The sequence below is a fragment of the Lipotes vexillifer genome, unplaced genomic scaffold (genome assembly GCF_000442215.2).
Source record: "Lipotes vexillifer unplaced genomic scaffold, Lipotes_vexillifer_v1.1 scaffold442, whole genome shotgun sequence".
NCBI classification, from domain to species: domain Eukaryota; kingdom Metazoa; phylum Chordata; class Mammalia; order Artiodactyla; family Lipotidae; genus Lipotes; species Lipotes vexillifer.
In genome coordinates this window covers 1,326,866-1,348,660 of record NW_006790311.1, presented here as the reverse complement: position 1 = coordinate 1,348,660, position 21,795 = coordinate 1,326,866, and the positions used below count along the sequence as shown (strand labels likewise).

General features: G+C 49.7%; 1 protein-coding gene across 1 annotated transcript in view; it reads left to right on the top strand.

Annotated features, from left to right (window-relative positions):
• CDON (cell adhesion associated, oncogene regulated) overlaps positions 1-4,656 on the top strand; it is a 57,017-nt gene extending 52,361 nt beyond the window's left edge. Inside the window, exons 18-19 of the mRNA XM_007463614.1 lie at positions 3,129-3,403; positions 4,005-4,656. Coding sequence (XP_007463676.1) covers positions 3,129-3,403; positions 4,005-4,168 — 439 coding nt within the window. The 3' untranslated portion in view covers positions 4,169-4,656. The remainder of the gene's footprint in view (positions 1-3,128; positions 3,404-4,004) is intronic.
• The last annotated feature ends 17,139 nt before the right edge of the window (positions 4,657-21,795 follow it).

Genomic DNA, 21,795 nt, shown 5'->3' with positions numbered 1-21,795 from the left:
CCTGCTGACGTCTTAGCGGTTCATCCTGCACTGAACTGGGCAGATGCCTCATGAGGAAAAGTGGTGCTGAAACTCACATTTACCTTCTTTCTGGAATCTCAGCCACTTAAGTGCTGGAGTAGCTCTCTGATGATTTTGACAGATTTAAACTAAAATTTCTCCATCTTTTTTAGTTGCCAAGTTGCTTTTGGCAGGAGAGTTGTTCTGATATAAACTAATCAGCCATAGCCAGAAGCCAGGAACTTAATTTTTAAGAATGATTTCCAGCGAATCATGGTAGCCATATAGATTCCCCTGACCAGAGATATTTATGGTTTTTTGAAATCAGAATCCTTCTTACTCTCTAATTCCACAATTGCCATCTACTGTAATTTCCTCAATTATAAGACACTTGAATCTGAAATAGCATGGAGGAATACACACTGGTCTCTAGCTGGAATGTGGGAAGTGCCCTGTTCTCATCAGCTATATATCTATAGCCCATCTCAAAGTTGAGCGCTCCCAGTGTCTTTTATACCTTCTTATATTACACTTACTACATTATATTGTAACCATTTGTTTACTTTTTCTCCTCTGCTAGACTGAGAGCTGGAACCTGTTGTATTTATCTTTATACTTTCAGTGTCTACCACAGTGTCTGACATTTAGAAAGTATCAGCAAATGGTTTTAGAATAAAGGGTTCTTCTAAGTAATGTTATTTATAGATATATAATATCTATTAAATTCTCATTAGTAGTAGTTTGAATGCAAAAAGATTTTTCCAGGAGTTCCCTGGCGCTCCAGTGGTTAGGACTCAGCACTTTCACTGCTATGGCCCCGGCTTCAATCCCTGGTCGGGGAACTAAGATCCTGTAAGCCATGCAGCATAGCCAAAAAAAACAAAAAACAAAAAAAAAACAAGAAGATTTTTCCCCTGGACTTGCCCCACATTTTGGGTGAGTACCCTGTTTAGAGTCTGTGGATTCTCATGAATTGAATACATGCAGGGGGATTTTCAGGTTCCCTGGGTGTTGAGACAGTGGAAGAGACTAATGAAAAAAGAGACTGATAACATGGACATTTTTAAATGGATGTCAAGAGATTCGTGTTCACCCTCATCAGCACCCCGGAAAAAATTTTTAAGTTCAGAGTTGAATAAAATGTACAGCAGACCAATAAGGAATGCCACGTTCTCCTGGAGTCATGATCTGTCCAGCACAGTGCTTTGATTCTGACTCCAACGAACTTTCTTCCACACCAGTGCTCCCTCCACTTTTGACTGCCTTAACACTTGCATGGGAAGACAGATATTCTTTCAATCAGGTATATATCTTTCCTGTATTATTAAAAGTTAAAATGACAGTCATATTAGATAATGCTGTAGTCAAATTATTCTGTGCAGATGAATACCTGACAGACATACTTTGCTTTCATGCCAGGTGACTGGTGTCTGAATTCTACTAAGTGTAGAGTGAATATATATCTCTATTTGAAATTAAAGTTGGACTTATTTAAATTAAGGATTTGGTTTCCTCACAGATGTCTTATTCTCTTCCAGGTTCCGAGTCTTCATGCTTAGGATTTGGTATTTCTAATAACTTGAACCAACAGAAATGCTGGTAACAGTTGCATGGACTTCCTTTTACTGATTTTCTTATGCTCCAGAAACATACTATCCCATGTTCAAAGGATGGAAGTCCAAAGAATTCTTATCTTTATTCCCTAACATGCCTAGCTCCATCATACTACTGGTCAGTCCTGTGTGTTTCCTACCTAACAAACCCAGATCAAAGCCAAATGAAATGTCTTCTCCAGACTTTTCTCACTCCTAATTTTATAAATAAAAAATATTTTTATTTTATATATAAGTACTTCTTAGATTCCAGTTTCTCTTAATGATGGACTAGCTTGATCATCCACAGGTAATAATGATGAAATTGGACAATTTGAAAGTATTGTAGAGTAACCAGAAACAGGCAGAAACTGAATAAATCTAACCTTGAAAGACAATGGGTGACATTTGTTTATGGGTTTTTGCCTGAGGGCATTCTCCAATCTTGGGTCAAGAACACAAACTGAAGGTGTTGAAGGATGGAGGTTGAGGCCAACAGATCAACCAGAAAATCAGAGGGAAAAATCCAGTTAAAAAAATTACTATACATGTAACGAAATAGGAAAATGTGATACTTACTCAAGGGAAAAAAATAGTCAATAGAAACAGACTCTGAGATGATCCAGATATCACAATGAGTAGACAGTGACTTTAAAGCAGCTGTTACAAATACGCTCAAGAACTTGAAGATATACACACAATGAATTCACATGGGGAATTTCATCTGAGAAATAGAAACAATTAAAAAGATCAAATGGAAATCCCAAAGCTGAAAAGTATAAATAACTGGAATGGCAAGTTTACTGATTGGGCTTAAAATCAGATTGGAGAAAACAGCAGCAAGAGTCAATGAACTGGAAGATCAATAGGAATTATCCAATCTGAAGAACAGGAAGGAAAAAAATGAGAGAAAACACATATCTTGGATGAAGGCAAGAAATAAAAGTAGGGCAGAATTGAAGTGAATGCTCAGTACTAATAAATTCTAGCAATTAATTCTTCAAAGGAAAAAATTGAAAAATAAAACCTGGATTTTGGGTGTCTAGTTCTTGTAGTGTTTTTTCCAAGAGTGAGCGGGAACATATCTGATTTCAAAACAGTGTGTTTTTGTTGGCTTTCATAAGGTCATTTCTCTCACATGGCCATACGTTTCTTAGCTTTCTGTCCTCTTCCTCTTTTTTTCTTGCATTCCTTCCAGTGTGGATGGCCTTTTCCGTCTGTGTGCTATATTCTGGAGCTATTTAATTATGAAGACGACTTCTGACAGCAGACTAGGGCAAAGGAAACATGGGATGGGTCATCATATACAGTTCCATTCTTAATTGGTTTGCTTTTTGATGCATTCTCCTGTTGTATTTTACTTTCACTCTAATTTTTGATTTTTCAAATCATAGTGAATCATTTAGTTATTTCTAAGCATCAATCTTTCTTAAGAATCTGTGAATACAAAATACCAAATGATATTTCAAAATGAGTGACTTTTAATTATTGATCCCTCTAGATACAATTCTATTTCTTTTGGTTTACCCTTTACAGGTGTTTCACCAAAACCAACAGCACTTTCAGCAGCAGCCCCCTTCCTGTGGTCCCAGTGGTAGCACCTTATCCTCAGGATGGTTTGGAAATGAAGCCCCTCATTCACATGAAGATGCCTGTATGTCTGGCTTCCACAGTCACCGACTGTGGTCAGTCACCTGAGAAGGGCATCAAAGATGACAAGGCACGAAGACCTGCTCAGCATATTTGCTGTCAAGACAATAGAAATGAGACCAACTCTGATTGTGTGGAAGTTGCAGCAGAGTTCAACAGAGGTACAGCAAGACATTATAAATCTTAAGTTTCTAGATAGTCTTCAGTTAACTAAGAACTGTATCAGGAAAGGTGATGCTTTCAGAATGTTCTCTCTGTGATCAACTCACATATTTCTTAGATATTGGGTGTGGGGTGGGGGGGGTATTGGATACTTAAAAAAAAGTTGACTCAATAAAGAGTTCTTTGAAATTTTGTTATGCACACCATTCATCTCAGATTGTTCATCCTGAGCACATTTTGGAAAATAAATCCAAATAGGCTTTGATTCAATTTGTACCTGAAAGTAGACTTGCTAGAAGGATGCATTTTGTGATCCTGAGCTTTTTCATTTGAATTGATTCTGGAGTTGTAGCCTCTCTTTAAGATGGTAATTTTGGGGCTTTTAAGGGGTTTCCTTTAACCCTAAGATGAATTGTACAACTGTTCATGAGAGCTCAACTTTATTTTAAACCTTTTAAACGTACTGTCTCCCTCAAATTCAAACTAAATGTAACTGGGCTCTGATTTTGCTCATGATTCTTTCTTTATTGCTCAAGGTAATGTTTATAGACTGCTTTGATAAAAATCAGCCTTTATCATTTCCAAACCTTTGTTTTTCAGGAGACAGTGGTGTGCCTTCAGAAACAGAGAACAAAATTTTAAGTTGGAATCCTCTTATTTTGCCACCTGTTTCAAAGGACTGCGCTGAAAAGACACCATGGTCTCCTCCTGGCATTCCTGTAGACAGCCCTTCAGGGGTCCTTCAGCAATCCCAGGAAACCTGAGGATATGTCAGTGCCTCGTCATGTTTCCACTTCAAGCCAGTAACTGCACAAAACAGGCCTGGGGATGGACTGTATGAAGGACATTAATTGAATTCAGAGAAAAATCGTTATTTATTTTTTGTAGTAGTAATGTCATATGAATGTATCTTAAAATGTGTGCCCTTTTATATTATTTATGCCTTAAAAGTTTCCCTCCCTATTTCTTCCTCCCCCTCAGTAGTAAACAACCTTGTTTGGCATAGTTTTCAATCATATGAGAGCAGTGGGATCATTCCACATTGTCCAAGAGCCTCAGCGACAGTAAGAGCCCCTCCTACAAGGATCCCACCTATTGGCTGACTCAGCTAAGAGAGAATTGCACAGGCCATTGGAACTTTTCAGATGGAAAGCTGTCTTTCACTATCATGTTATCAGACTTTCTGAGAACATTTGTAGTCAACCACAGTTGTAGCCTGATGTTTGTAATAGCAGATGTCTTGTGAATTTGATGAGTGCCTTCCACAGAAGTGATAGTTGACCTATAGACTGTCTGCACATGGGCACAAGTTATGTCCAGCTTTCTAGGCACTAATCACAAAGAGTGTCATGGACATGGTGGTGGTTAAGTCTGGCTGGGTTATTGCAGAAAGCAGAAAGGGAGCCAAGGCCAGAGAGAAAAAGAATGCCTACTAAAATTTTAAATTGCATTTGTTTATAACATGGTCACCATGAGGCTCTTTTTGACTGTTTCTAAGAGTAGGAGCAAAATAAGACTTTCAAGTAGTGACTGGAAGAGAAAGATGTGCATTTTAAGAAAAAAGGGAAGGTTCCAGGGGGACTATCTTGGCGGAAGCTCTCCCATTAGTATAGGATGTGTCATGGTACCACAGCCCCTGAAAATCACTATTTTCTGATTTCCAGCTTGGGCAATACCTGGAAGATGGGAGTGTCAGAAAAGAATCTGGAGGTTTGAAGTTTCCAGACATTTTTTCTGAATGTCATCATTGTAACAGGCACCTAAAGCTTTGATTAGCAGAGCTCATAAATCACAATTATTGCTGCCTCTGAGTGACGAGGACATTTGCAGCTGCCGTTGGAAGGCTTTTCTTCTCCACATCTAAACCAAAACAAAACAACACTCTAAGTGTATTTGATAGCTTGAGTCAAGCTTTACGGATCACTGCTCCTTTCTGGATTGTGCATCCCTTTGGGGAAGAAACTCTTCTACCTAAGAGTCAAGCAATTCCAGCATAAGTGGAAAAATTTTACAGTTTCCCAACAATTGCAGTGAAATAGACTAGAATACTGTATTAATCGACTTTCTATATAAATGCATCAATATCCCCTTACATATGTCTATATACTTTATAAATAGAACTGTTAGTGGAATGTGCTTTGTGAGCTGGGTCACTATGCAAGGATGACTTTGAGTAGAATGTAATAGATATAATTTCATTGTCGGGTATCAGGGATGCTGCAGAGTCAAGTTCTCCATTCCAGACGTCCATGCCTGTAGTATACTGGATTTATTCTTCATGCTGCTTAGATGCAGTTAGCTTTGGAGGGGGATAGCTGTGTCCCTTACTTCTGTGGCTAGCAAAGGACAAAGTCCTAGCACACAATATAAAAACTGTGTTTGCCAGTCAAGTTACGGCAATACAGTCACAAAGGGAGTTTTAGAAAACTGGGGAGTAAACGTTTGTAGGCAGTCATTTTGATTCAGGAAACAGAGGTGTATTAGCATGAGCCTTAGGTCATAAACTGCTTTTAAAGATTGACTTTGAATATGAGATTTGTCCACTAGGAAGAGAAAACAACTTTACCTTTAGGGCAATCTCATTGTGGACTGCTTTATTTATATTATTAGTAACGCTGTTTTAAGTGTTATCCCTTTTATTGTATTTTATTTATAAAAAAATGCCTTTATATATTGAGATATATAAATATATATATATATAATTGCCTTCATGTTTAGGAGTTATGAGTGCTATCTAACCATGAGTTGTTCTGAACTTTTAGCCCTGCGCAGTCACCCAAAACAGTCCTACCTAATGTCACTTGCCAGGAAGTCAGAGGAAAGTACAGCATGGGCGATGGCTCTAACATTTGCGAAGTAACTGCTGTGTACCAGGCACTGTGCTGGTGCTTGTTACTGCTATCATCTCAAATCTTACTGTTACAGGCACTGTGCTGGTGCTTGTTACTGCTATCGCAAATCTTACTGTTACAGGCACTGTGCTGGTGCTTGTTACTGCTATCGCAAATCTTACTGTTAAGACACATCTACAGAGTAGGTGGTAAAGTCCCCAGGTCACACAGGTGAGCCACAGACCTGCATTTGAACTTATCTGGAGCTGTAATCTGAGCTCCTTCCGTTTTTCCATACTGCTTTCCGAAAGCATTGTGGTTCACTCTCCTGATGGAACTGGTCCAGTTCTGAAAGCCCTGGCCCGCCCCGCCATGGGATTCCTCGGATGCTGTAACTCCACAATGAGAGAAGCTGCCTCTGTCCTCCATGGGCAGAGCTCTGAGCTTATTGCCTGGTCTTCCCGGAGCCCTCGTTTCTCTCCATGACGCCCCCTCACTACCATCCACGCACGGGAATTTGACCTTCTCTCAGCGTAATAGTGATCCTGTAATCCGTCAGGCCTCTTTGTGTTTCTTCTCCTCTTAGAATTCGCTGTGAGTCTTTGTTTTAGCATAAAACTCCCCCCACTCCTACTATATAATTTCACTAGCTCCTTTTTTTTCCTTCTTTTTGTTATGCACCGATCGTCTGGTGATGGGTGCTCTACAAGATGTAAGTGAAATGGCAGTGTTTTAAACCTTTTGAAGTGGTCTTTAGAAAAAGCATCTCTTTCTGGGTTTTGTTTTCGTTGAGTGAGTCCTCAAGGGCCAATACATCCTTACTAAGCTGATTGTGATGCAAATCTCATTCCAGCTACAGTACTGCCAAGAAGTTAACTTTATAACTGAATTTCATCTGTGTTGTTGTCTTTTAAAGCAATGACTTTTAAGATGCATGTTTTTGTATCATATTGAAAAGTATGTTTTATCTTCCTTAAAGTGGTAATGTTTGAAATTGTACATATTCTAAATGATGTAGCTTTGACAGGTTTTATTTTGCTGGTTTGATTCTATATTAAAAGAGAATGCTGCTTTCATGTAGCGTAGCACGTGAAGATGGGGATCCTCTGATTGCTCTGTCTGTGTAAAGCTGCTTATAGCCGGTGATTGGGGTGGGTGTACATCTCACTCTGACATTTTTTGGACCCCTGTCCTCCCCTGAAACTCCCCTATGCACATCCCAGAGCCCAGTGAGTTAATCCATTCTGTTCTGACTGCAGAGATCCAGGCCCCAAAGGAAAAAGATCCAGGACAGGTATTTTATGGGAGGCTGGGAAAATACGTGCACCAAGGAGCTCTGTCGGAGCAGGAAGACTCCCTTAGGGGAACTCAGTATTTCTTTGGAAGGAAGCAAGGAGAGAAGCAGCAGGAGAGTGAGGAAGACGGGTCCCTTCTGAGACCTCGCCTATTTTTACCGTTTACCTATGTCCCTATGAACCCCAGGGTAGAAATTTAGTCTCAAGAAGCAGCTTTGCTTTACTGCCCTGAAAAACTCAAAGTGTCTGGGCTGCTTAGACCAGAAAGCCAAGAGGGACTTTTGCACGGGGTGGGGCCGCCTTGTGCCGCCTTATTCCCCAGATTTAAAAGAGCCTTCCTTGGGCTTCCCTGGTGGCGCAGTGGTTGAGAGTCCGCCTGCCGATGCAGGGGAGGCGGGTTCGTGCCCTGGTCTGGGAGGATCCCACGTGCCGCGGAGCGGCTGGGCCCGTGAGCCATGGCCGCTGAGCCTGCGCGTCCGGAGCCTGTGCTTTGCAACGGGAGAGGCCACAACAGTGAGAGGCCCGCGGACCGCAAAAAAAAAAAAAAAAGCCTTCCTTGAACCTCAGCCCCCGTCCCGAGAGCTGTGAGGGAACTTGAAACCCCTCTTCTAATGAAGTCTGAATCTGTGAGAACCTAAGGAGAACTTAGTTTCTGTCAGTTTTCCGTCTCCTCTCAGGCGCCACTTTCCTGATTCCTGGCAGGATGATCCCTTGGCTCTCTCGCTGTTTCTTCTCATCTGAGACCCCTGCGGAGGCAGCTCTGCTGACTCTTCCAGGCAGTGGAACAAGCATGCATTTGTGTTTCACCCAGATGTCAGACACACACGCTTGGAGTCAGTGAGTCATGCTGGCGGCTGACAGAGTGTGACTTTGGCTTGGCCGGGTCCCCTCTCAGCCAGCTCCCCAAGCCTGGTGGCAAGAACCCTGTCCCGTCTTGTTGGCACAGACTCTGGGGTCTAGCAACTGTGAGGCCCTTTGACCACGACAGGCTTGGTGCTATTCCTACATGAAAGGTGAAAGGGGGACAAAGGCCCTGGGCACCTGGCTCTGCTACCAGCCCTGATTCAGCTGGTCCTACAGTAGAAGCTTGTGTTCTTGGGGAAGGAACTTGGGATGTGGAAAGAACTAGAGGAGCACATCTCTTGCTAGAGTTGAATGAAGGGCACACACACCTGCAGATCTTGCTTCCCATCCCCTAGTTTCCTCCCAGTAGGGAAACCTGGAGCCCAGCTGAAGCCAGGTCAGCCTTTCCCTGTGGGAGCTGCAATTGGAATAATCCTCCACTGGTGAGAGCATCACGTGTGATTTATCGAGGGATTTCTCAGTTCACGGACTTGGTGTGGAAGCAGGCAGCTTGCTCCTACGGCACCAGACACTGGTCCCGGCACCGTGGTTCTCACTTGCCCTCGGACAGCCGGTTCGTCTTCTCCCCAATCGTGTGTCTTCCTCGTCTTTCCACCTCTGTCTTCCACAAGCTGGGCCAGGACTTGTCTCATAATCAAGTCATTTAGAGGCCCTGCACTTGAGCCTCGTGCTGGTTGTAAAAGCCGGATATTCAGTGGGAAGGGGTAGCTGGGGTCTTAGCTACCTTGGCTTTAACACTCAGTATGACCGAGGGGATGTTCCCATCCCCACCTTCTCCCCTAATCATGTTGGCACCTTCGCCTTGAGGCCTCATGGTGTGGCAGTCACTGTGAAGGTGACGTTTACTGGAGCCCCCGTGGATTCTTGTGCAGGATGCGAACCTGGGGTGGTGGGTGGTGGTTCAGTGCCTACAAAGAACAGACACAAGCAAAGGAGAGAGAGATGCCCTGGGCATGCCCCAGATTGTTCCCAGAGGACAAGAGAGACTGAGCATCACGCATGAAACTCAGGACTGTTTCCTGGCTTTGGGGATAAAATCGAGCTTACCTGTCATTGCCTCAGGGCCACCCCTTGAACCCCGATATTGGTGACTTTGCTCCCTGAGGGTGAAGTGTGAGAGTAAAGTTAGTGGCAATTACACTCTCCCAGCCTTCCTGACCTCCAGAATGACTGGGCTTCCATACTCACCTGGGAACAGGCAACCGCCCAAGGCTGGTAGGAAGAAAAGGAAGAGGTGCGTTTCTTGAGCAACCAGCACAGGTCTAGGGAGAATAACCCTCCCTTCCCTGAGACTCAGGAACCCAGAAGGGGGTGGCCCTAGATGCCCGAGGTTGGGGGTTGGAGCCCTGATGGATATCTAGCATTGGGGAGCGGTCACAACTAAGGAAGAGCCTAGATTCCTTGCCCTGGGGAGTCTACATCTTATGGGGCCACCTTACAGGGTCAAGCAACCCTGCCCTTGAGCTTCCCACTCACAGGGGAAGGTGTCCAGGTGCCGGGCAGCATACTGGAACACCAGCAGAGAGGTCACCGTTGCCACTACCATTCCTGTGCCTGCCGCATCCAGCACTGCAGGATAGGCGCTGAAGGGGGTGGTCCGCTAGGCGGGGTTGCATGGGATAGGTTTAGAGACGCTGCTGAACTTGGCAACAGTGGCTTATAGGGTACCAAGCAGGCTGTGCCCTCCTCATCCAGTTCCCCCTCCACCTGAGGTGGGTGATCAAGAGCAAGCCTTGACACAGAGAATATGGAGACCAGGTCTCTCCCCAGGAAAGAGATGCTCTGCGTGCCTGTATTCTTGAGGTTTTGAGTCCCCAGCCAAGTCCCCTACATCTGGCAAAGGGAGGCAGCAGGCCAGTTATCTCGGCAGCCTGGGGCTGAAGGAAAGGATGCCTTAACGCAAGGAATTCCCAGCCTGGAGAAAGAGCAGCAGGAAGCCAAGAGCCCACCTCCGTCCCAGGAGGTGAGACTGAGGCGCTGAGTCGGGCTGCCATCCTTATTTAATCACCAGCACCTGCACCTCCCCTTTTCCTATTTCTTCTGATTCAAGCCAACTGTGGCTCCCACCCCTAGGCCTGGGCCTCCAGAACCTCCCCGGGAGGGGACGGAGGAGAGAGACAGCAGTGGGGGTCACCTGAGGGGAGGGTGCAGAAGAGGACAGAGGCTGGGGGTGGAGGGAATCAGGAGGAAGGAAGCGAAGGGACAGAGTCGGGGATGCTGTGGGGACAGGAAGATGCCCCCAGGTTCGGTTCGGTGGAGCAAAGCTGGGTTGCTCCACGTCGCAAGCCTTACGGCACCTGGTGTCTTCACCTCAGAGGGGTATCCAGCTGTGCGGTGATTCAGAGCCAGGACGTGGAAGGCATAGAGGACCCCCGGGTCCAAGGCCCCCGGCCGCTGGCCCCTGCTCTCCGGCTGGATGTCACCAGCTGCGGTCTCCCAAGCCCCAGGAAAGAGATGCTCTGCGTGCCCCCGGGCCTCGGACGGCCCATGGCAGCTGCACCTCGCTCTGGCATCTCCCGTAGGTCAGGCGGCTGACGGTGTGGTGACGTTGGGGGTAGCTGGATATCCCGGGGCAAGGGTGGGTACACACACAGGCGTGTGCGCACCTAACAACAACCATGTGCGCGTGCGCGCGCGCACGCGCGCATGCTTATTACCGTTTTGTTGAGAAAACCTGGTGACGTGCAGATCGGGGTTGTAGCATTGACCACTTCCGTGTAGTTTTAGTCTGTGTTACCCTAGACTTATACACTGGCCTCAATTTCCTCCTCTATAAATGGAGGAACAGGAGATTACTCTGACTGCGTGGCGTTCTGTTTGCCTGAACTCGAGTGCATCCGATTCACGTTCACGTGGGGCTGTGCTTTTTGAGGCCCTGTGTCTGAGAAAGATAATGCCTCCAAGTTTTGGAGCAGGGAATCCCTATGCCTTTCCACCTAAAGGGCAATGGCTGGAGGTTCCCCATCCTCCTCTCCACACACACACCACCCCTCACTCACTCAGCACCTACAGCAGGATGCTCCGACTGCTGTTGCCCAAGGTATTTCAGGCCTTGCACTGGTAGGTGCCACTGTGGCGTGCTGGGTGGGCATCCCGGACATTCAGGCGCAGCTGGGCACCCTCAGGGTGCAGCATGAACCCCGAAGTGCCTGGGTCCACCTGCCGTTGCTGGGGTCCCAGCCAGAGGAGCTGGGCAGGTGGCGTGCCCCCCAGGAGGACACATCCCAGCCAGGCGTCTCCCCCACTCCAGCACTGACGCCCAGGGCTCAGCCACTGCCAACTGTGGGGCTTCCACAGGGACAGAGAGAGTAAGGCTAGAAGGTGCCCCCTGTATCTGGGCTAGTGGAGAGGCTTGGAGGTGAGGTGCTGGCCGGCAGTGGAGGGGATGGTGGGGGACAGAGTAGACGGGGCCTGTGGGGTTGACAGTGAAGCCTGTCATGGCCCGGTCTGCCTCCTCTTACAGGCTCTCATTCTATGCTGAATTCCTGTCACCATCTGCTCCAGGCTTTACTGATAGCAGCTGTGTTCCTCGATGCTCCTCTCCCACCCAACCACAGAGCAGCTCCTACAGGTGGGGCCCCTGCCCTATTCACCTCTGCATTAAGCACCTCCACCTAGCACATGGCAAAGGGCCTCCTTCCCCCTAAAGGCCCACATCCTCTCCACCAGGGCACAGGACTGGACCCATAGCAGGTGCTCAGTTTTTATGGACTGACTCCTAGAGACCCAGGGTTTCAGGTGTCCGTGAATCTCCTATGATGGAATTTCCAGTCCCGAGACTAAGAAGGGAAGGAAATATTTTGAGTGGTGGACCTCCCTGAAAACATGCTAGTCACCCAATGTTTGGAGACTAAGATATGAATCATTTTGTGAGAATTGTTCTATGTGACAGCTCTGCTGCTTGCTTTTTTCAAATTTTTACTTCAATATTTAATTCTTTTTTTCTGGAGTTGGCAATAAATAGTACTGCCAGGGCCAGAAGAAGACAGAGAAAGAAATCAGACCAAAAATGAATAGAGGGAGTGGGAGAGGCAGAGAGAGACCTCTGGCACCTGAAACATTAGTGCAAGTCAAGAATATAGTCAGGCACCTCTCATGCAAATCGATGCAAATGAGGGTGACAGAATCCCTCATGGTCTAGATGGTGCTGTCCAGTAATGGCTCCCCTCTCCAAACACACATGTGCCAATTTAGCACTTGAAATGTGGCCAGTCCACATTGAGATGTGCTGTCACTATAAATACACACACCAGATTTTGAAGACAGCATGAAGAAAAAAGAATGTAAAATATCTCATTAATAATTTTATTATTACATGTTGAAATGATAATATATTGGATATATCAATCTAAATAAAATGTTTCACTGTTTCTTTTTACTTTTTAAAGTGTGGCTACTAGAATTTTTTTTTTCTTTGCGGTACGCGGGCCTCTCACTGTTGTGGCCTCTCCCGCTGCAGAGCACAGGCTCTGGACGCGCAGGCTCAGCGGTCTTGGCTCACGGGCCCAGCCTCTCCACGGCATGTGGGATCTTCCCGGACTGGGGCATGAACCCATGTGCCCTGCATCGGCAGGCGGACTCTCAACCACTGCGCTACCAGGGGAAGCCCAAAATTTTTAAATTATATATATATATGGCTCATATTATATTTTTATTGGACAATACAGACCTAGATCAAGTCCCTGATTGTATGAATCAAAAAATTTGAGTCCCTGGGAGGTGAGGTGACACAGTGTCTTGACTTACTTTGCATTCTAGCACAGCTGTCCGTCAGAGCCCCTCATCTTGATTCCAAAGGGCTGCTGCTCCCACCCCGCCCCAGAACCGAGTCTCCAGCCCCGACTCACCTAGCTGGAGCCGGCAGAGGGCGTCGGGGATCCTGAGTGGGTGAGTGCCCAGGCACGTGAACTCTCTGCCAGCCAGGTCGTCCTGGGCCTGGAGGAGGTGGACGGCCAGAGAGGAGCGGCTGCTGGTGCCCGAGGTCGGCTGCCGTCCGTCAGACCAGCTCGGCACAGCAGGGGGCTCCAGGCCACTCACAGCTCAGCATGATGAACTGGTCTCTGATTGTGGCCATGGTCCAGCAAGTGGGGCTCCAGAGGGGCTCCCCTAGGTAGGGAACAATGGCTCGGCGTGGCCCTACAGGAGGAGGAATGGCCGGCAGGCCTACCCATCCTTCCCTCCTTCATTTACTGTTTCACTCACTCATTCCTCCATGTACAGAGTCACTCAGTCACTCATTCATTCGCCATTTATTGAGGGCCAACCATGTGCCAGGGAAATAGTGGGAACAGATGCTAAGCAAACAATTGCAATACAATCTGATGAGTGCTAGAGTATAGGTAGAAAGACAAACTCTCTGGGGCTTCAGGGAGGAGGACTTTGAAGACAGGATGACATGTAAACCTGGTCTTTTACATGATGGGTAGGAGTTTCCAAGGCAGAGAGAAAGCTAAAGGCATATTTCAAGACCAACATGCAATAATAGAGTGGCGGAAGTAGAGGGTCAGGTCGATGAGCGCCTCCCTGGAGGCTGGGAGACGGTAAGGAGGGTGTCGCAGGGCTCTAAGCCCGGATTGAGGACAGGGCACGGTGTGGGTGGAGACCGGGGCTGGAGAGGAGAGAAAAGCTGGGAGGTGGGGACTGAGCAAGTGCTGTCACCTCCTCATTACACGGCAAGTCCTGGAGCCTGTGGTCTGGAGTCCCTCCCCAGATCCCAGGGTCCCGCTGGTCTGGCCCCTGCCCACCCCTCTGCCTAGAATGGCAGAGCCCTGCTGTTTCCTGCGTGCACTCACACGGAGTGATCTGCAGAGGGCAGGCAGAGCTGGGGCTGGGTGCCGGCTGGTGCAGGTGAAGACCCTGCTGCTGGGGAGCTGGGTGGCTGCGTGACTCCAGGCGACATTGCTGAGGGCAGCAGGGCCAGTTCCCTGGCCCGTCCCACTGCAGCTGGGCAGCAGGAAGCCCCGCAGGCCAGGCGCAGACCAGAGTCAGTGCCCCAAGGGTGGGGAGTACAGTACAGGAGGGCTGGCCCTCGGGGGCATCTGGGTGGAGAAGCAGGCCCCAAGGCAGCGTGCCGCAGCCCCGGGCCGGCTGGGAGCCTGGAGGCCAGAGGTGTCAAGGGTAAAGGAAGTGGGGAAAAGTGGGGGAGCGGGGAAAGAGCGATGCCTCTGAGGGGCTGGTGAGGAAAAGGCTGAGCCCTCGAGTCAAAGGCAGGGGCTGGGGGAGGGGAGGGTGTTCAGAGTCCCTGAGGAATCCCAGAGGCCCCCCCCCCCCTGGAGGCCCCACTGGGAAGTCTCCCACCGCCCGTCCTCTGCTCTGCCCCAGCCACTTTGCCTCACTGGCATCACCCTTCTCTGGCCTCAGTCCAGCCCCCAGGGCCATGGGAAGAATCCCTCGGGGAGGGGTCTATATAGGGTCTTCCCCTCTTCCCGCCCCTTCCCACGGTTTTCCTAGCCTCTCCCCCCACCCCCTGACCCCCCTCTCTGCAGCTCCATCCAGTTCCCCAGACCTCCTTCCCCCTCACCTTGCACCCCAGGGCCCCTGGACTCTGCCAGAGCACGGGACCCTGGGGGCTCCAGCCGTGAGTGGCCCCTCGGCACACACTCCCAGTAGATGGTGCGCTGGCTGCTGCTCTGTGCGCGGGTGTCCGGGCAGCTGCTGCGGGCCAGGCAGGTGTATAGGCCTGTGCGGGCGCGGCCGGCACTGACGACGATGTAGGTGGATCCTGCGTGGCCCTGAGTGTGGTCACGGAGCCACACATAGCGGCTACGGGGGCTGGCTGCAGCCAGGCAGCTCAGGGTCACCTCTTCCATTTCACTGGTCCCAAACCTCTCCTTCCATTTCACTGGTCCCAAGCCCAGCGGCTCCACAGGGATCACAGGATTGTCTGGACCATCTGGAGGGCAAGGAAGGCCTATCACACCTCCCAGCCTTCATTCCTTCATTCACTCATATAGTCTTTGCTGAATTCACTCACCATCCAGTGAGCGTGTATTATGTACCAACTGTATCGAGTACTGTGCCAAGGTCCCCAGGAACTCAGGGTGCAGGGACCAACGGCATAGTCCAACGTAGGCGATCAGGGTCTGTGGAGGGGGCGCACCCCAGGCTGGGGGAGCTCGGCAGGGCAGGTGTGACCGTGAGGGCTTCCCTGAGGGACTAGGGGCTGAATCGGGGTAGGGGGATGGGCGAGAGCTGGCTACCCAGAAAAGAGGCAGGGCACCCAGTCCTTCCCATCTGTCTGGGATTGAGAGGTTTCTTGGGACCGGGGTGGTTGTTCCCTTTAGGCCAGAGAGGGAGGAAAAGGGGGTGGGAAGGCTCCCTGAGCATGCTCCCAGCAGCCAGCCCTCCTCACATCTTTGGATCACCACCTTCCCCTGTCTCCTGTGCCCCCCTCTCCCTGACTCACACAGAGGACTGAACCCTCTGCCTGCTTCCTTCTGCTCCTACCTCTTTCCCAAGAACTGCTCACCTGTCTCCTCCACAGTCCTCAGTTCACAGTTTGCACAGACCACCATCCTTAATGGACATCGTTAGGCAGAGCCCTAGCTCCTTAAATCCTCTAGACCAGCACTGTCCAATAGGTAGACGTGTGCCACAGATGTGTTAAATTTTCCAAATCTCAAAAAGGAAAAATAACCAAACCCAACCAAGCAAAAAACCACCAATAGGTTTTAACAATTTTAATAATATTTTTGGTTTAACCAAACACATGCAGAATATTATAGTTTCAAGGTACAATAAGTATAAAAAGTATTGATGAGCCCATATATATATATTAGATTAAGTCTTCAAAATCTAGTGTGCATTTTATACTCAGAGCACATCTCAGTTAGGTTCGGCCACATCCCAGATGATCAAGGTCATGCAAGTGGCTACCCTACTGGACAGTGCAGCTCTAGACTATCACGAACCACTGATTTCATTTTTAAATTAAAACAATTTTTTGAAAAAATTTTTAGAAGTTAATTAGCTTCATGTGTTCTCCTCTTCACTGAAATAACTATTTTAGTCTTTTGTCCACTTTTGTATGGATTGCTGCTTCCTCCTCACTAGTTGTTTTGGAAATCTTTATGTCTTCTGAAAAGTAATCCTTTGTTTGCTATGCGTGCTTGCTTTCAACAGAAGCTTCTGATTTCTAACTTCAGCTTCTCAACCTCAGACTTAGCACCCTCTCTTCCCACTGTGGCCCCCTCCCTGTTTCTTCAGGGTTCAGCCAGTCAAAGGTAGACTTTCTGAGCCACCCCTGAAGTTATGGGTAAAATTGTGACTATAAACATATGCACATTTTCCTGGTAAGAGGAGCCCATGACCTTGAAAAGGTGAAAACCCCTTGTACTAGAGCCATATTTGGCACCAATGAGTACAATGCCTTGAGCTCCTGCCTACTGGAGCCTCTTGGAGGGCTAGGGTACTCCTAGGGGCCCTGAGGTGTGTCAAGAGGCCAAGCCCAGGTGGGTAGGTGGGTGCAAGCCCTGACCCCTCCCCCAAGACCATTCTGACTCACAGATGATATCCAGGAAGGCTCCATCACTGCTCAGCCAGTTGACGGTGCTGTGGGCAGTGCACATGTACCAGCCCAGGTGTGTCCGATTGACTGGGTCCAGCTGGATCAGATGCTTCATGACCCCTACCAGGGCCTCTCCAGGGCCTCAGGTGCCTGATGCTACCAGGCAAAGGTCACGGGCTCTGTGACCTCCCACACTGCACATGTGGCCACCATGGAGGTCCCCTCCACTGGGGACAGGTCACTCAGCTGAACCTGAGGCTTTGATCCGGGCACTGGCCAAAGGAAGGAGAGGCCCTGTGTTTGTTATCACAGACCCGGGTCAAGACGAGCTGTGTCCAGCAGCCCAGAGCTTGCTGGCAGGGTTTGGCCTACCCACTGGGCCCTGAGCATCCCTTCTTCATGATCCCAGGTTTCCCCACTGCCTGGAGGAGGGTCCCGTAGAATCCAAGCCCAGCAGAACACAATGGGAAACACATGCAAATAGATGCAAAGCAGCATGCAATGCAGCTCAAGCCAGCCTGGGTCCCTGGCCAAGCCCCTCAGCCAGCACAGCCAGAGCGAGGGAGGGGTAGGTGGTGTGGAGCTGGCCTCCGGCCTTGTGTGGGGCCTGGCACAGGAGGTGGCTGTGGGCCCCCTTCCCAGCTCCCCCAGCACCAGGCTGCTGTTCTGTAGACTCACTCACTGCCCCCAGAGCCAATGCCCCGGCCTCCACCTTAGACTCCTCTCTGTTGGTGACGGCCACAAGCTGCGGAATCAGTGGGCCCAGGGGGGCGAAGCTCCAGAAGACCGCCAGGGGTGCAGGCCGGGAGCCACAGGCCAGCTCCACGGAGCCGCCCTGCACTCCTTGGGTGGAGGGGGTCTCCTCTGGTACTCCTGGGGTCGCCTGGGGCTGCCCTGGAGACAGAGGCAACACAGACTGTCTGGGCAGTTCTGGGGTCCCCTGCTCCCCGTCATCACCCAGAATCTCTGTTACCAGTCTTCAGGGTGGGCTGGTTGCGCAGGGTTTGATAAGGCAGCATAAGCCCTTTTGGAGTTGGTGGACAAGAGCCGGTTTCTGAGGGAGCCCACGGAGCTTCCTGTCGGGCTATGCTGTAGACGTGGGTGGGGTGGGACACTGGAGCAGAGGTTCCCATCAGACCTTTAGGAAAGCTTGATAAAAATAGAGATTCCTGGGCTTCATTCCAGACTACTGAGTCAGAATCCCCTGGGTTGGGGGGGAGAGATCAGGGCCCAGGAATCTGTATTTTGTTTTGTTTTTTGTTTTGTATTTTTTTGCGGTACGCGGGCCTCTCACTGTCGTGGCCTCTCCCATTGCGGAGCACAGGCTCTGGACGCACAGGCTCAGCGGCCACGGCTCACGGGCCCAGTCGCTCCGCGGCATGTGGGATCCTCCCGGACCGGGGCACGAACCCGCGTCCCCTGCATCGGCAGGCGGACTCTCAACCACTGCGCCACGAGGGAAGCCCAGGAATCTGTATTTTAACAAGCATCCGGAAGTCAATCTGATGATCAGCCAGACAATGACTCCTGAGACTCAGGAGATGTACGTGGCCACTGGCAGTTCAGGCCCCAGAGATCGCTGAGTAAGGATCCCAGGGGCATTCCAGACCCGCTGCAGCAGAAGGAAGAAGACCCCAGCCTGCCATCAGCACATCGAGCATCCACTCGTCAACTGTTAATTATGGAGCACCTGCTCCAGGCCAGGCACAGGCTACAGTGACAAATGAGCCACTCATCCCCGCCCTCACGGAGCTTCCAGTCTCCCAGGGAGCCAGGCAGTAAACAGTCATCATGGGTAAGGCAGGCCAGCAGGTGTTCTTTCCTGCTCGGGGCCCAGCGTGGAACCCCAGGACCTGCCTGAGCACCCTGTTCTTCTGTCCCTTGTGGTCAGCATACTGTAAAGAGCCTCGGCAAACTTAAGAAAATAAGTGCGTCGGAGGACAACCGAGCCACAGGGCTCATTCACACTAGCTTCCGTTGACTGAGTGCCCCCCTGTGCCGTGCCCTGCACTGGAGTCTTCCCCTGCACCACCTACTGATCTTAACTGTAATGACAATAACATCCCTCCAGACTCTGAAACATGAAATCACTTCATCTAAAGCCACACAGTAGGTGCAGGAGCTGGGATTGGAGCCCTGGTCTAACTCCCGACTTCAGATTCTCCCCGCCGCTGTCCCCACAGCTTCCCCAGAGAGAGAAGCAGAGGAGACCAGCACGGAGTTGGAGGGAAGGGATCAAAGGCAAGATTCCGATGTGCAACTGATCAAGAAGAAAGACAAGTAGCGACTTCCCTGGCGGTTCAGTGCTTAAGACTCTGAGCCACCACTGCAGGGAACACGGGTTTGATCCCTGGTCGGGGACCTAAGATCCCACATGCCCCAGGGCACAGCTTAAAAAAAAAAAAAAAAAGAAAAAAAGAAAAAAGAAAGACATTTAACCCAGAAACTGGTTCTTTCCAACCTCATGGACCCTGCTTTGGCCCATGCTACCAGCATCTCCCACCTAGACTATTGCAAAGGCCTCCCCACTGTTCCCAGCTCCCTGAAAACTGTCAGCTTTGGAGGGAACTTTCTGAAACCCAGATCTGACCATGTCACACCGTGCTTACTCCCTGACAGCGGCCCTCAGCATAAGCTCTTATGGCTTCTCAAGGTAAACCAGAGTGCTCTCTGTGCCCTGGCCCTGCCTACCCACTGGCACAGAGTGGCCTGAACATCACTCACCTGAGGCCCCTGGATGCAGCAGGCAGAGGGGTGCCAGCTGCAGGAGGCTAAGTTGTCATCTCAGGGCCCTCTGACCCACCATGGCCCCGTCTCCCTGGGTGGCTGCCCCTTCGAGGTTCCTGCCTGGCTCTTGGGCTTCCTGGAAGCCCAGCCCTGGAAGAATGGGGGGTCTGGCTCAGGTTGCCAACCTGGGCCCTCCTGACACCTCCACCCCTGATCTCCTGTTACCGTCACTGTCCCAATTACGGGTGAATTGTTTACCAGATGATTCACTCCATCCATAATGCAGAGTAGTGCAGGGCAAGACCAGGCTGGGGCAGACCTGGGGGAGGACCCTGTGCTCTCTGAACTTTGATTTTAATGATATTATGAAATTAAAAAGCCGAGCATGGAGGTGAAAAAGACCCCAACCTCATCAAGTCCAACCACCTGCCCAATGCAGGACCCCTGTGTGCAGCCCTCCGGACCATGGAGATCAGGAGGTTCAGACACGCCTTTAAATGCCATTTGACCCCTCTCATGTTTTCTTCAGGTTTCGTGGGGAGAAGCTGGTGGAGTGTTGCCAGGGGCTCTGGACTCAAACATACTCCAGAGTTTGGATTTGGCTGATGACCCCTGAAACTTTAGGACATTTCTGAGCTTCTCTGAGCTTTAGTTTCTTCACAGATTAATGGGGATAATAGTACCTCCTTTCTTGTAAAGATTATTGTGAATATTAAACAAAAAACTCACACTAGCATTGGGGGTGCTTCTTGGGTGCTCATAATGTTCTATTTCTTGTCTTGGGTAGGGGTTACAGTTTACAAGCTGTACATTCTTTTTTTAAATATACTATTACATATGCTTGATAAAATTCACACACACACACATACACGAATAGTGCCCAGCACAGAGTCGGTGCACCAGCTTTCAAGCTCCTAGCTAGATGTGGCCTGCAAAGTCAGGGCCCTGGAGCTGGAATGGAGACCAGCTTTCCTGCTGTCCAGGGCTCTCTGAATCCCAGCACTCTCTCTCTCTCCCTCTTGCTCTCAGCACGTCCTGCTGCCGTAGCTGTCTTTGAGTGACAGCCTGAGATGAGATCAGAGTTTTCCATTATCTGATGGAGAGGTTGGGGGGAGGGTGAGATTCCTGGACCCCAGTGAGATGAGCTCTGATGTCCGGTGTCAGGTTCCTCAGGGCTCAGCTGGGACAGGAGCTGTCAGAGCTGATGCCAGGCAGGCTCCTCCTGGGCCCAGAGATGCTCGCCGTGTGCTCTCGGCCTCTCACTTGCCCTAGGACAATGGACAGCCAGCTGTCCCACTCTCACAGCCCACGGCCAAGTTTCCTCCACGCCCTCCACAGGGTCTTCAGCCCCCATGCCGTCCTAACTCAGCTTTGAGCAGAATGGCAGATGTCCCTGGGGGTCAGGGTCCTACCTAGTGGCGATGGCACTACCCTATTTGCCCTATCCTATTGACGATATCCCCCCTCATTCTGATCCCCCCACCCTAACTGGGAAAGCATCAGAACCCTGTTAGACGTTCTTTGGGGAGCAAAGAGTGGTGATCTGGCACTGTCGTCCACCTCAGGGTGGGCAGCAGGCCCTGTGTCCGGAGAAAACATGAGAATTCAGGCAGGGTAAATCAGAAAAACTTTAAAGGAGACTGGCTTGCAACAAGGGTTTGTGCTGGCCCTGCAGTTAACCTATTCTGCTTGTGGAATCAGCCTCTCTCTCTACCTTTTCTCTTCTGTTTCTCCCAGGATCACAGAAGACTTGGGAGCTGCTGTTGAACCCACTGTGTCTCATGGGGGACCCTGGAAGGCAGAGTCGGGGAAGGAGGTTACTTGTCCAGATTCTCCAGAGAAACGGAACCAATAGGATGTGTGTCTATAGAAAGAGACTTATTGTAAGGAATTGGCTCAGGTGATTATGGGGCCTGGTAAGTCCCAGGGTCTGCAGTCGGCAAGCTGGAGCCCAGGGGAGAGAGCCGAGGGTGTAGGTTCCGGTTGAAAGACTGGCAAGCTTGACACCCATGAACAGCTGCTGTTTCAGTTCGAGTCCAAGGGCGAGAAGAGACCGATGCCTCAGCTCCATGTGCTCAGGCAGGAGCAGTTCCCTCTTATTTGGGGGAAGGTCAACTTTCTGTTCTATCCAGGCCTTCAGCTGATGGGACGAGGCCCACGTGCATGGG